Source organism: Patiria miniata, unplaced genomic scaffold (assembly GCF_015706575.1).
Source record: "Patiria miniata isolate m_02_andy unplaced genomic scaffold, ASM1570657v1 HiC_scaffold_22, whole genome shotgun sequence".
Lineage (NCBI taxonomy): Eukaryota > Metazoa > Echinodermata > Asteroidea > Valvatida > Asterinidae > Patiria > Patiria miniata.
Genome location: NW_024037061.1, coordinates 3,625,608 through 3,639,691, shown reverse-complemented (window position 1 = coordinate 3,639,691; position 14,084 = coordinate 3,625,608). Strand labels below are relative to the sequence as shown.

The following is a 14,084-nucleotide window of genomic DNA, read 5'->3' as shown; positions in this document are numbered from 1 at the left end:
AGTTACGTAAAATATTGAAAACAGTGGTGCATGTAGACAAATCTAAGACGAAACCGAAGTGATGAGGCTTGTACTCATTACAACAAAATCATGGGCGGATCCAGGAATTTTCGCTGGGGGGGGGGGTTCATCGGCAAAAAATCTGAAATGTGGACAGTTTTTTCTCCGGACACTTGGCTTCCAAAATTCAATAGGGGGGGGGGGGAGGGCTTGTACTTTCAAATTGGGCGCTGTTCAAATCCGACGCTTATTAACACTATATCACAGAATAGTGTACATATACCGCCTAAACAAGCTGGCTCTGCCAGTATTTTTATTACCAGTAAAAAATGTTTTGGTGTAAGAGCAGGGGGGGGGGGGGGGTTTCACTTTTTTTTTCATGAATTTTTTTTTGACAGAGCAGGGGGAGGGTTTCCCCCCCCCCCCCCCGGATCCATGCCTGAAAATCATTTGCAGTTTGCTGAAAAATTAAAAACGGATGATTGGTTTAAGTTTGGGTTCCTTTCTCTTCGAATGCAACATTGTCTAGTCCTTGCTTGGTATCTATGACGCTCATAGCAACGGTTACCATGGCAACATCGTCCGCTTCTTCGCTGCCGCCTCCTAGACACTTAGGCCTTTGAAGAAAAGAAAGAAAAACAGAAACAAAAGTGGTCAGTATTTCATAGATAATGATGAGAGCAAAAGAAGTAAGACTGATAATCAATTACGGATTATTAAAAAAAAAAAAACTTACTTTCCAAATTCTTCTCCCTCTTCCAGTGTCTCGGGAAGTTTCTTGTTGTTGGTCTCTGGAAGCAGTAAGGCGAGCAGGCCGGCAACAATCGACAGAACTCCGAACAAGACGAAGGGGAGTGGTTTCCAGAACGACTCGAGCTCCAACATGAACGGGGAGATGATGCCAGCGATACGGGCCGTCACTGAGGATAAGCCCATCCCCGCGCTCCTAAAAAGGTAAAAAGTGCAAAAACAAAATGGTAGTTAGTCAACTCGACCGTCGGTCAACTATGCTCGGAACCACTCATCATTAATAATTGAAAACTAGCCCAACCTTCGGGACAATTCGACCGTTGTAACAACTGGACGCCGTACGTGCCATAATGGGAAGACAAGTTGTCTGTTAGGGTAAGTCGTCCATTGAGACAACTCGACTCCCAGGTTCGGTGCAACCGAATGCACTAAACGTTAACCCTAACCAACACAGCCCTTCAAAATCCAACTGCAGTTTTGTTGGAGTGAGAACTGCACTAGTAAATCGATTATGCTCAATTATGGAGTCAGGCATACTACGATAATCAGAGACCAATAGTAGTAGGTCTTGAGTTACCATAATGGTGTTGGATTTTGCAAGAGAAAGGAATGTTCCTAGGAAACCCTGAAGTTCAACCCACAACATTTTACGACGGTTTATGGAAATACTTTAGAGAATCATGAGAAATCAAGGTTTGCCTGGTTTTGTTTTTGTCTCGAGATTGCCTGAGACCCGCGCATTATCCTTTATCTTGCATGATATCGATTGCGACATCCTAAACTCAACTTAAACCCCAAAAAGTAACCATTATGTAACAATAAACAAGAGTGTTTGTAGAGGCATACCTGACAGGTGTAGGGTATATTTCGCCCGACACCACATAGATGATGGCAAACGACCCAGCGATACAAAACTTTCCAATCATGGCGATGATCGTCCGCGTAATCCCCAATTCTGCAATGAAAAAGAACCCAGAATGTGACATAAAGGTTCAGGTAAGAGAAAAATGCCAGAATGATATTCCAAAGAAAGGAAGTTAGTAAAGGGCTGTAAACAGAATCCACTTGTCAGCCAAGGAATGTGAAACCTTAAAGGCATATAGGGTCATTGCATTTATCCCAAAAGTAGCCTACCGAATTATTAAAACAACAAAACAATTTAAAACATTTGAAACAAAAATTGATATTAGTGTAGTTTGATGAAGTCAAACTGCAAAACTTTGCTTCCTTATGGTTAGGCCTATACCAAGTAGTAACGCTGCAATGGTCTGGTTGCCTGGTATCCAATCCGTATCTTATCCCGCTTCAACCAAAGGGAACCAGCGACAGTCTCTTTTCACATTTATGCAAATGGCCTCGACCTTTGACCAATGATCTCCATTTACCCGTCTGACAGTAAACGCGCCGCCATTGTTCGGCCGCGCATTCGTGCACAAACACTGCGCAATGTCCTATCCAGTCTGTGTATATGGAGATCAATGCCTTTGACCTACCCAGAAAAGCAGTGGTGATGCAGGCAGCGCCCCCTATCACCATGGTACCGCTCAGGTTGATGCGGCGGCCGAAGTACTGCAGTGCGAAGATGCAGTAGACGTAGCTAGGGAACTCGACGAGTGCCGCGATGGCACTAGCCATGTAGTCGTCTACGCCGAGGTCTGACGTGCTGAGGCCAAGACCGTAGTATACCAGACTGTTCACGAACCTGCAGGAACAAAATGGAGGTAAAGTGCGATATGAGGCGCCATTTCGTAAAAGCGGTGAAGTTATTTTTTTGTACTGACTGATAAATTGATTGAATGGACCTGCATTGTTTTTTAACTCACCAGTTGAACATTATATTCAACGTTTTGATACGCATGTTTGGAGTGCGGAACAGTCCGACGGCCGTTTGCTGTCCCGACGACGCCTTTTCCTGTTAAAATTGTTCAAAAAAGGTGAACTTTTATTACGTCACTTGTAATATTTTGTTTGGCTTAAACAGCTGATGTGATTTACATTGCATTTCTTCATACAAGATGGCGTCCAATGGCCTGAAATATCAGGCACTGCCTCATTTTCACCGTTGAGGGCGTACTTACCCACTCAGTTTCTTAATAAACACTCTTCAAAGAACGGACGGTTTGCGGTAACAACATGTGTATACTACCTCTTTTGAGTTCTGTGGTTCTGAGAAGAACCAGTTGTTTATACTCGACGTTTCGAACGCTGTGCTCTGTTCGTCATCGGGGACATGCAAACAGTTTAAGTCTCAATTACTCACTCTTCATTTACTTACCATTGAGGTAGCGATATTCTCGGGTGAGAACATTTCCTCGGGAAATTCCCTCTTGTTTGTGGCCGCCACTTTCCTCAACGTCTTCTCCGCCGGTCTGAATTTGCCTTTGGACATCTGCCAACGTGCTGACTCTGGCATATAACTACAAATGAAGAAAATAAGAATGTCAATGAATGCCATAAATTTGCAGTTTTCATTAGAGGTTTCGAAATCTCAGTTATGTTTGCTGCTTCGGCTTTATATGTATGTAGCAAGCCTTATTGGACCATCGTCTTTTTTTCAAATTATGTATAAGGTCACACATCTTAGAGCTTTTCCGGTTGGTTTGGATATTAAATGATTCTTGAGATCGAGGAAAAGATTGGAGTCAAAACAGCAACGAAGCCTGGATTTGTAAAATTGCTGCACTTAAGTCGCAGTAAAAGTGTACCTCATTTGCCGTTCGGACAGTTGACTCTGTCAACTTTTTAGATGGAAAAAACACAGACACTTGATTTGTAAAATTAGTGGGTTGTTTTTGGCTAAGGTGACTCTGAGAGGACACTTACAAGTACAGAAGAAAATACAGGGCAATGGGAACCGAAATGCAAAGCTGTAGGAACCTCCAGGTGCGGATCAGGAAGGCGAGAAGTGGCAAGATCGTCAGACCCGTGGCGAAGAAGAATTGGATGGAAATGCCGACCAGGACTCGCTTGCTCGGACCGACAAACTCAGCGACTATCAGGGAAGGGAATTAAAAAGAGGAGCTGTTATTGTCTCAAATCAAGCTAGAGGGTTGCAAAGAGCGCCCTCACTTCGGTATCAATGACAGTGCATTGTTGTAGAGCGGACAAGTTGACCTCTATAAAACCAGTGAAGAAGATTAATGATATTTTCCCCTTAAAAAGGAGTTACATTTTGATATATCAATGAAACAAATATTAAACGAGAATGTTCTTCTACTGATGAGCTGAAGGTGGAAAAGAATTATCGAAATGGATCCTTGCTGTCAGACGTAAATGCATGTTTAAAAGAACCCATTTTTACAGCTGTCCGTGGAGTGCTGGATGCTTTGAAGCTATCCAGCTGAGTGACAACCAACCAGAGACTGCACACAGGCATTCAAATACAAATGAGATTTATTTTGAGTCAAGACTGATACATGATTTTTACTGTCAGATTGTGTGATTTGTACATGAGAAATAAATCAGGTATTTTTGTATTTGTCTGAAATGAGAATGGTGATACTTGTCTGTTTTCCTTTACAACTTTTCGTTGATTGGATTTAAAGAGTATTCATCAATGCGTATCGGTCAATAATCTGTTACAATAGAAATAACTTGTGAACATGATATACAAATAACGCGAATTTGTTAATGTACTTTTTTGTTTGTAATGGAGCGAGCCACATAATATGACGGTTTGGGGTGGGGCGGGGCGCTGTATTCGACGCTATTAGGGAACAAGCAGACATGACACCAGATTATAAAATGTTCTAGTTCACAGATAACATGTTTACAGTTCCTTATTTTTTTAGGCCAAACAAAAAAATAGTTCTGCTTCCGATTACATGACATTCGAAAATAGGGTAGGTAGGTAGGGAATTTTTGTTTACCAATTTTTTTGTGTACGATCATATGGAGGCATCTGCGTGTAGTCAAGGGTAAAAGGTATAAAGTGATGGTTTTAGGTGTTTTTTTCTCATTTTTCCAATAAAAAATTGGGGTAGGGGCTGTCAGAATAGGGTAGGTAGGGAAACCGGAAGCAGAACTATTAATTTTTTTGGCCTTATTGAAGTAAACTTGTGAGCAACCTCGTGCCCCGTGGATGTTGTTTCCCATCATGCCTTAGTGTAAGGAACGAGCACGCGCCCCTGGAGTCGAGGCTGACTTGTGAGCTTGATTTAATGAGATATGGCTCCGTTACAGCGCCCTCATTCGATCACAAATATGACCTATTGGTTCGTAAGTGTGACGTCATTTCAACTGAAGTCACACCCACTGCACAGGGAGTAGTACTGGAACCGAACCGGGAGTAGTGCCAAGTGGCGTGTTAAGCCAATGGGCGCTGGTATGTTGTTTATGGTGTCAATCGAGGACACACGTGAAACATCAACGAATAAGTGAGGACAGGAGTCAAATCGAGGACGACCTCGATTAGAAAACGTGTACAAAACCAATGGGAGCTGTTGCAAAAAAGTAAGATATAAACAAAAGATCAATGATGAGGAACAATAGAAAATCAATCGAGGACACACGTGAAACCACAACGAATAACTGAGGACAGGAGTCAAATCGAGGACGACCTCGATTAGAAAACGTGTACAAAACCAATGGGAGTTGTTGCAAAAAAAGTAAGATATAAACAAAAGATCAATGATGAGGAACAATAGAAAATCCTCGATTTACACCATAAACAAACGTGTGTGCGCGTGTATGACGCAATCAATTAACCACCGAATCCAACCGGAGAAGCTAGCACGCCGGAAAAGTGAGACCGCGACACGTGTTAGCCTTTTCAGAAACACGATATTTTTTGTTTTGAAAATTTCAAAATGTCCGATCAACAAAATTCTGTTTTCCCAAATGATAATCACACAGTGGAAAATTTATATCATCGGCTGATCAGAATTTGGACTCGTGTACGTGTTGAATCCTAATCTTCCCATGAACATATTGGCTAACCTGATTTTATCTGGTACAATTGTATAAAAGCGTGTATGTCGTTCTTATTTAGACGATTAGAGTCCATAGATACGGATTGTGTACTCACAGCTCCACCCGTTATGTAATTAAATCTCAGTTCGAACGAGTTTTCGCCAAGTATATATTTTTAAAACGTTGAACCCCATATCAGCTTCCATGGGAGGTAATGAACTAATGCTTTTTTTCTCAGATTTACAAACACTTGACTTTTCAGAAAATGCTGGTACATTATATGAAATTTCTGGGGAAATGTGGGAAATTTTTGGGAAGTTTGGTGAAAAAAAGAAAAATTGGGGATGTGTAAAAGTTTACTCATCTAATGTAAAAACTCAGAAAATGACGTTTGTTTTTTATTAAAATAGCTTTTAAATTTGCATTTAGGATAGAGCACATTTTTCACTATTTTCTTCTATCATAAAATCCTACTCCTTTGTATGGATAAAAAGTCCGATAAAATTCTTTGCAAATATTTCTCGCTTTACTACTTCAAGCAGACATTTTTTATTAATGTAGACCTTCCGAGGACGTGCAAAGCCGAAAACACATTGCAATCGCCCCACTAGTACCTTTACTTACAGAGGACTTACAAAAACAAACTGAGGACGTATAAAGATGTATAGCAAAAGTTACACCTATACAACTACCGAGAGCTAGAGATTGCTTGGTATGCTAAAAGGAAAGAGCGCACAACAAAGACCTACCGTGGACATGAGCATTATGCCCATCACACAAGCGCCAGTGAACACAACTATCGAAGACGTTTGGAAAGACCGAGGACGCGCACGACAAAACGTACCGAGGTTGCAGGCGACCAGGTACACCCCGATACCGCCGGCAACCAAGACACCCTCAGGACCATGTACACGATCATATTATCGAGGACGTTTGGAAAGACCGAGGACACACGACACTACTTACCGAGGACGTAGGCAATCAGGTATGCCCCCATACCGCCGGCAGCCACGAAAGACCTCAGGACCATGTGCGCGATCATATTATCGAGGACATTTGGAAAGACCGAGGACAAACGACACTACTCACCGAGGACGTAGGCGACCAGGTACGCCCCCAAACCGCCGGCAGCCACGAAGAATCTCAGGATCATGTATACGATCATGTTGGGTGAGAACACATTGCCAAGAGTTGACACGAGGAATAATATCGTGGCCAGGTAGATTGTCGGCTTTCGGCCGAGACTGCACATGGTTCCAGAAAAGATAATACAAACTTCTTAGATGACACAAAAATAAATACTATTCAAAGCACAATGGGCGTCTCGACTATTGACCTTTCACGGTTTGGTTCATCAGTCATCATTTTGGACAAAATGTGATGGGCGAACCATGAGCTATCGTTATTGAAAAACAAAACAGAACACAAGGAATTCTAATACTAATATATTACTGACAACAACATAACACTATATAATAGAATCTAATTCGAGGCAAAACTACAGCGCGTCTCAAAATACCCGCAACTTTATTTGCGAGGTCATAGCGTCGTCGCGGAAACACGTTCCGCCATTATTATTATACCATTTATAAAGCTTGGAATCTGAACTTTATCTATTATATTATGAGTATTGGTTTGATAGCTAAATGAGTTTTAAAATTATTCGATTTCAAGGAAACTCGATGATGCGGTAACAGATGCAACTCGAGTGACTTCGTGAGCGCACTTCTTGAATAGGTACATAGTTCAAATAAGATTTGAGCTTTGCATGGTGGAGATATTAAATAATGAAAGGTTTGCGGAAACACCATGTGCGAATAATCTCTCAACTAAGAGAATGGTTTTGAAATGAACCAGAGGTATAAACTCGACGTTCCGGTCAGTATGCTCTGGAACGTCGAGTTTATACCTCTGGTTCTTTTCAGAACCATTCTCTTAGTTGAGAAATTATTCGTACATGGTGTTTCCGCAAACCTTTCATTATTTAGGTACATATAGTTTACCTGCACGTGAATTCCACAATTGAACTTGAAACGAAGAACAATGTTGTGAATTCATTTAAGGTGTAGGCTACGTTGATCGAAACGAATAGTAAACACAGAAAGTAAAAGGCAACGAGATCGCCACATCATGAACATGATATGAACCAAAACTGCGCATGATTGATTTTCCTTGAAATCGGTTGAGTTTGTTTTTGACATGCCTTTATTATTTTGAACACGAATCATTTTCAAACCCTTTTGAAAATCAAACCCATACTTTGCCTTTCATAAGACAAAAACAAATGAGGACCTTTAAAACCGGATGATCGGTGACATGACTTTGAAAGTTTCTTACGCACTTACCAGTCAGCTAAGGACCCGAATATGAATGATCCAGCGAGCAGGCCGGCAAAGTAGATAGACTGAGCTAGACTAACCAGACCAGACTCGTCACACACCAGATCAAACTGCAAAAACAATATAACAAAAGTTATAATAAATACTCTTTTTGCTATAATAGGGCGACTTTCCCATAAACTTATGCACAAACCTAAACTGTCACCTAATCCAAGTTTACCTTATCCTTTTTTTTCACGAAATTCGGTAATTTTACTGATTGGACCACGAGGAATCGATCTAGATGGTTTGCGACACCAAAATTCCTTGTCCTTAGGGTCATAACTACAAAAGGGCAACGGTTATATGTCGCCTTAATAAGGTGTGTCGCCCTATTGTGGACGGAGTTAGCAAAATCTGTCGCCCTATTATAGCATGAAGCGGAGTAGTGCCCATGATTTTTGTTGGATGTTTTGGATTTTGTGGAGGGCGTCGGTTCGCGTTCTGCCAAACAGTCAGGCAGATTGGTGCATGGAATTGTTCATTTGATGATAAACGTGTGAAATTTGGCCCACAGTCAGAGTATGTCATGAAAAAGAAATTTTGCAATAGTGCCATTGCAGATTTGTCCTTAAAAAAAAAACATTATTGAATAACATGCAATGGTCACCATTTTGAAAATTTTGAAAATGTCTTGTTATTTCATGATTTTTTTTTTCAAAGGACAAATCTGGGATGGCCCTATATCCAAATATCTTTCCCATGACATACTCTGACTGTGTGCCAAATTTCATGCCTTCATCATCAAACTGAACAATCTTATCACCAATCGGCTGTACTAAGAATACATGTTATTTGTATTTTCTTTTATGGCAGGATCATTTGCATTTATCCCAAAAGAAACCTACCAACTTATAATCAAAAATCTTATATGCATTAAAGATCGCATTGGCACTAAACACCCCGTGAAATTATTCCGTCTGGCTTGCTGTCATTTAGAAGAAATCAAGAAATGTAGGTGATTTCCAACGATCAGTCAATTGACTGGGTTTTTTTGCAAAAAAAAAAGATAAATGTAGACAAAATCGTATTTCGAGATCAAAAGATTGTGCATTTTTTCACTGTTTTCTCGAAAAGTGAAATATCCACTGAGCTGATATTTCAACAGGTTAAGTTCTGAACATTCGTCTTTGGATTTTGAGTAGTGTTCGTTTCGAAAACAAACAAAATGCATGAAAAGCAAATGATCTTAAACGGCCCGTCCCAAAATACCCGCAACTTTTTTGTGAGGCTCTAGCGTCGGCGCAGAAACACGTACCGCCATTATTTTTATACCGTTTTAAAACTTGGAATCTGAACTTTATCCCTGGCAATTATTGGTTTGATAATTAAAAGAGTTTTTTAGTTCTTCGTGTTCAAAATGCACAAACTCGTCAGATGCAAACTCGAGTCACACTTGGAGCGCGTCTTTTGAATAGGTACATACTTGCACGTGATTTGAAATTTGAACTTGAAACAAAGAGCAATATTTTGACTCTATTTTAGGTGTAGTCTACGTGAACCGAAAAGAATAGGACACACAAAAAGTGAAAGGAAACGGGATTGTCACATCATGAACAAGATGAGCCATTTCCACATTAGAAAAACAAATGCGCATGATTGATTTTCCTTGAAATAATTTCAAACCACTTTTGAAATCAAACCAATACCAGGGATAAAGTTAAGATTCCAAGCTTTAAAATGACATAAAAAATAATTGCGGTGTGTGTTTCCGCGGCGACGCTGGAGCCAACCCCCACCCCTAGCAGGGCGTGCCCCTTAAATTTACCCCCCCCCCCCGTTTCCTGAAAGCTATATCTGCCCCTGCAAACTATGGCATTTGATGGACTTTTGACATTGGCAGCTTGAACTTTGTACGCGATCGTTTTAACTGTTCTATAAATAAACTGAGCAATCATTTAGCCAGCTGTTGCATCTTCTTTTAAAGTTCATAGCCTTTTAACCTTGAATCGAGGGCAGAGGATTTGCAAGTTGTTACACATTTTGAACCCGATTAATATAACACACTCTCAGTAATATTAGACTAACTGCAGTAGCAGACGTTGTGTGAAATGACTCAAAATGTCATTGGTATATGCAGAACCACACGCCAATGGATATGGCTAATTCCCATGGCTTACTGTAAATTAACCACCCAATACTAATATAAATACAGTTAATTTTAAAAAGTGCTTTTCAGTTGCATCAAGCTCGGCCCAAAAACCTGTTATTAAGTTTTAAAAACTGACAAAATGCTTTGGAGAGTGTTCATATACATAAATGGTGAAAATCGGGGATATTTCAGGACACTCCTTCTCTGACTGAGGACATCATGAAAAGATGACAGTCCTCGTTTAAAAACATTCGTGGTAAAAATCGGGGACATGTGAGGAAACTCCTTTTCTGACCGAGGACTCACAAAAAGATGACAGTCCTCCTTTGAAAAAAAAAGTACAAAACCAATGAGAGGTGCTACAAAACCTACAATTAAAAGAAGAACACATGAATGTCCTCAGTTTAAAACTACGAATTGTGTACCTACAGTGTTTATGATGGTTGTCTCATATTGTCTTGTATCGTACACCCACCCATCCGCATCAACGCACTTCGTGGTATTCGGAATGCCGTAGAAACTGGAGTTGACTCCTGGGACGTAGGTCTCCCCTCGGACATCGTACATGACACAGCTATCGTAGACGCGATCTCCATTATTGTCGGTCACCAGGGGGATGGATGCATCCCGCTTCTCCACGAGACACTCCCAGTCGTTGGGTTTGGCCGTGCCGGTGCAGTTGGCTTCATCCCAGGCGGCAACGCGGCACCAGTGGTCGGACTCTCCGGCGTAGAAAACCTGGGCCAGCGTGTTCATGGCAGTCATGATGCCGATCAAGGAGGCCAGGAAAAACAGCACGATCTGCCATTTCCCAAACTCACCGATAGCGTTCAGGATGTCATCAAACTCCTTGGGTTGCTCCTGCTCTGCCTCCTTGGTTTGCTCCAGCCCTGCCTCCTTCTCCTTATCTGCCATATTGAAGGTCAATCTCACTCGAGTCAGAACTATTCACTTCCACTAGTGCCCGGTCCACTGCATCATATAACCACCCAGTTCAAGGCTCGATTTTATTATGGTCCAAGCCGCATGCCAAAGTGGGCGTTTATATAATCTAGGCAACAAAGCGGTGACCTTAATGACTAGATTAAACCCCATCAGATGCGATAAGACTTTGGCAAGAGGGGAAAAAAATCAGGTCTGCTTTATCAGATAAAATTTGGCCTTTGATATGTAAGCAATGCCACTAGTGCCCACCAGTTAAATAAGCGGTTTATATTGACCGCTGTTATACTCAAGGTAAAGGGTGCCGCCCTTGATTCGTCACAGCGAATCATCTACAAAACTCTCATCCTCACATTTAAAGCAGTGCACGCTACAGACTGGCACCATCCTACTTACAGGAGCTGGTACATCGTTATCGGCCCACTCGCCAACTACGGTCTGCATCGCTCATGATATTGCAGGCACCCTATATCCACCTCCACGGACCTCCACGTACGGTGGCAGAGCATTCAGTGATGCCGCTCCCTCTCTATGGAGTTTGCCATCATGTGTCAAGGACTTGGTGACACTTGATTTGTTCAAGAGTCGTCTAAAAACTCATCTTTTTAAACAGTATTTGAATGCAGTGAATTAGTAGTATTTTTGGTGTTTTCCATGTACAAAGGTTTGATCGTTGTCTTTTATTGGCAAATACCTCTTTATTCCTGTTTTTATCTAGTATGTTTGCTTGAGTGTTGTAAATCGCTTTTTAGATTTTAGATTGTAGGCCCCCCATGCAGCTTTTTGAATTGTTTTTGTATTATCTTGAGGTTCTATTGGAATTAGTTTTTTAACTTACATAATACAGTTTCTGTGTTTATTCTTTGTTTAAGCGCCATGAGGTGGATTTTTCTGCAATTGTCTGCGATTTACAAAGGTCTCTATGAAGGAAATGAAGATGTCGCAATGCACTGTGGGTAGCTCATTCCGTGCGCACTGGGTCCTGCGCACGCAGAACTTCTGACCCAAGGTCACGTGTTTCACAAATTCCTCCAGTGAAGGTTGCAGACCAGTAAAATAAACTACCATAGATCCCTATGGTCAATGGCAATTTCATCCAAATTTTACACATATTCAAGGCCAAGTTCGGGCAAGGACCATCAGTCGACAAGTGGTTGATTTGTGACGTACCTTACGCCTGCGCACTGATAGCAACGTGCGAACGTCTCTAGTCAAACGCTGGTCAAAATGTCATCGCAAAACTTCTGGATCCTGGCTCTCTGCTAGCGTTATGAATGCGCGCGGCTATTGGTTACCAGCGATGCAACCATGCAGCCCCAGTAGGTTGGTTCCAAATAGTCGACTAGCATAGTCAACCACCGTTGACTAGACAGAGTTCGGGCAAGCGTTAATCGATAACCATTGGTCAACTATAGTCCTTGCGCGAACTTGGCCCAAGCTCACAGTCCTGTGCACGGCTTCCACTTTTACTTTTAACAAATCCTGAAATTCATGACCCGGCACAAATTGCTCTTAGCAGATAATTTAATTGGCCAGCGTAGGCGTTGGCAATTTTGGGCCTATTTACTGGCCTGCAACCTGTGGACTTCACTAAACTTGGTTACCAGTACGAGCGATGCCTTCATACTTCACTCAAAAAGATCGGTTCCGGGGTGACAGATCCTATTCGCCTTGTGCACAACTGTTGAGGGCGCTATACAGTATGTCCCAAAAAAGTGTCCGTCTGACTATTTTTGAAATAACTACATAACCATAAAGTCAATTTTGAATGTGTTTTTATGCAGACACTCCTAATCCTTGGCCTGAACCTCTTTGAGTTTCATTTAATTTCAGTCCCGCATCACTGCACAATTGTCAATTGATCACAACAACATTTTTGGACACTGTAACCAAGTTCCTTGCCTTAATGAATTTCAGTGTCGTGTTATGTAAGCTGTTTCATAATTATTGTGAAAAGGGCTGCGGTTGGCATCTGAATAATTTTTATGGCTATTACACAGCACTGAAATTGATTAAAGGCAAAGAACTGTTATGTGTGTGTGACCTTTTGACTTCTGCACCGGTATATGCAAATACTGTGTTATCTGCAGTGGTTGGTCCGGCGATCGGCAAACAACAAGAATTCATTATCAGAAGTATCATTTGCACTTCGTGCAGTTTGTTCGTTTCCAATGATAACACCGCTCAAAATCCAAAGGAGATTGTTTAAAACCTAACCTGTTGAAGTTTATTTATTTTATTTATTTTATTTTTTATTTATTAGATAATTTCTCAGGCACGAGAAAGAAGTTTCAGCTCAGTGGATATTACACGAGGAAAACGAGGAAAAACCATGCACAACCTGAATTATGATCACGAAAACACGATTTCCCAAATCAATATTTCCCAAAGCAAGTGGCCGCCTGACTATTTTGAAATAACTACAAAACCAGGGAGTAGTTGTGCTGGTACTCCTAAGCCTTGGCATTAACCCCTACAAATTTCATTTAATTCTAGTAACGCATTACTACACAATTATCCTTTGACACGACAACATTTTTTTGGACGCTGCGACCAAGTTCCTTGCCTTACTGAATTTTAGTGCTGTGTTATGTAAGCTGAGTAAAATCCTTCGATGTTGACAAAAAGGGCTGCGGTTGGGATTGGAATCATTTGCCTGGCTATCAGTCATCATGGCAAGACCTCAGTTTAATGCTCAAGGGCAAATGATTCCAATCCCAAACCACATCAGCCTTTTTTCACGCAACAACCGGTCGCTTCAGTCAAACACACGAGTCTGGGAATGATTTTTTCGGGATTGAAAAGGTGTATTTTCGTTAAAGGGAATATGCATCATTTGCTTTTGCTGTAATTTTCAGAAATGGATGGAATTGGGGGGTTGGAAATATATAGCAAATATAGTTACGCTGACTTTTTTGAGGTTTTGGGTTCGAAAATGCTATAAAAACCAAGAAAAACAATCATTTTCCTGTAGTCTGGTTCCCCGACTCCATATATGAAGAAACAGAGCA

The 14,084-nt window shown here is 41.2% G+C and overlaps 1 protein-coding gene across 1 annotated transcript; it reads right to left on the bottom strand.

The window, feature by feature from the left end:
• Nucleotides 1–424: 424 nt before the first annotated feature.
• Nucleotides 425–11,160, bottom strand: LOC119730987 (organic cation transporter protein-like). The gene is made up of 10 exons (XM_038204069.1): nucleotides 10,561–11,160; nucleotides 8,007–8,110; nucleotides 6,751–6,905; nucleotides 3,574–3,742; nucleotides 3,026–3,167; nucleotides 2,574–2,662; nucleotides 2,244–2,452; nucleotides 1,597–1,705; nucleotides 737–946; nucleotides 425–617 (listed from the first exon to the last, which is right to left on the bottom strand). The coding sequence occupies exons 1-10, from the start codon at nucleotides 11,044–11,046 to the stop codon at nucleotides 488–490; spliced, it is 1,803 nt and encodes a 600-aa protein (XP_038059997.1). The 5' UTR covers nucleotides 11,047–11,160; the 3' UTR covers nucleotides 425–487.
• Nucleotides 11,161–14,084: the final 2,924 nt, after the last annotated feature.

What these genes read in the sequence shown, in the direction of transcription:
- LOC119730987 (XM_038204069.1), bottom strand. Translation starts at nt 11,046, where the DNA reads ATGGCAGATAAGGAGAAGGAGGCAGGGCTGGAGCAAACCAAGGAGGCA. An exon ending in CCTGGTCGCCTACGTCCTCG is followed by an intron (nt 3,743 to 6,750) that starts GTGAGTAGTGTC and finishes CTTCCCTGATAG; the next exon opens with TCGCTGAGTTTGTCGGTCCG. An exon ending in TTGAATATAATGTTCAACTG is followed by an intron (nt 2,453 to 2,573) that starts GTGAGTTAAAAA and finishes TTGTTCCTGCAG; the next exon opens with GTTCGTGAACAGTCTGGTAT.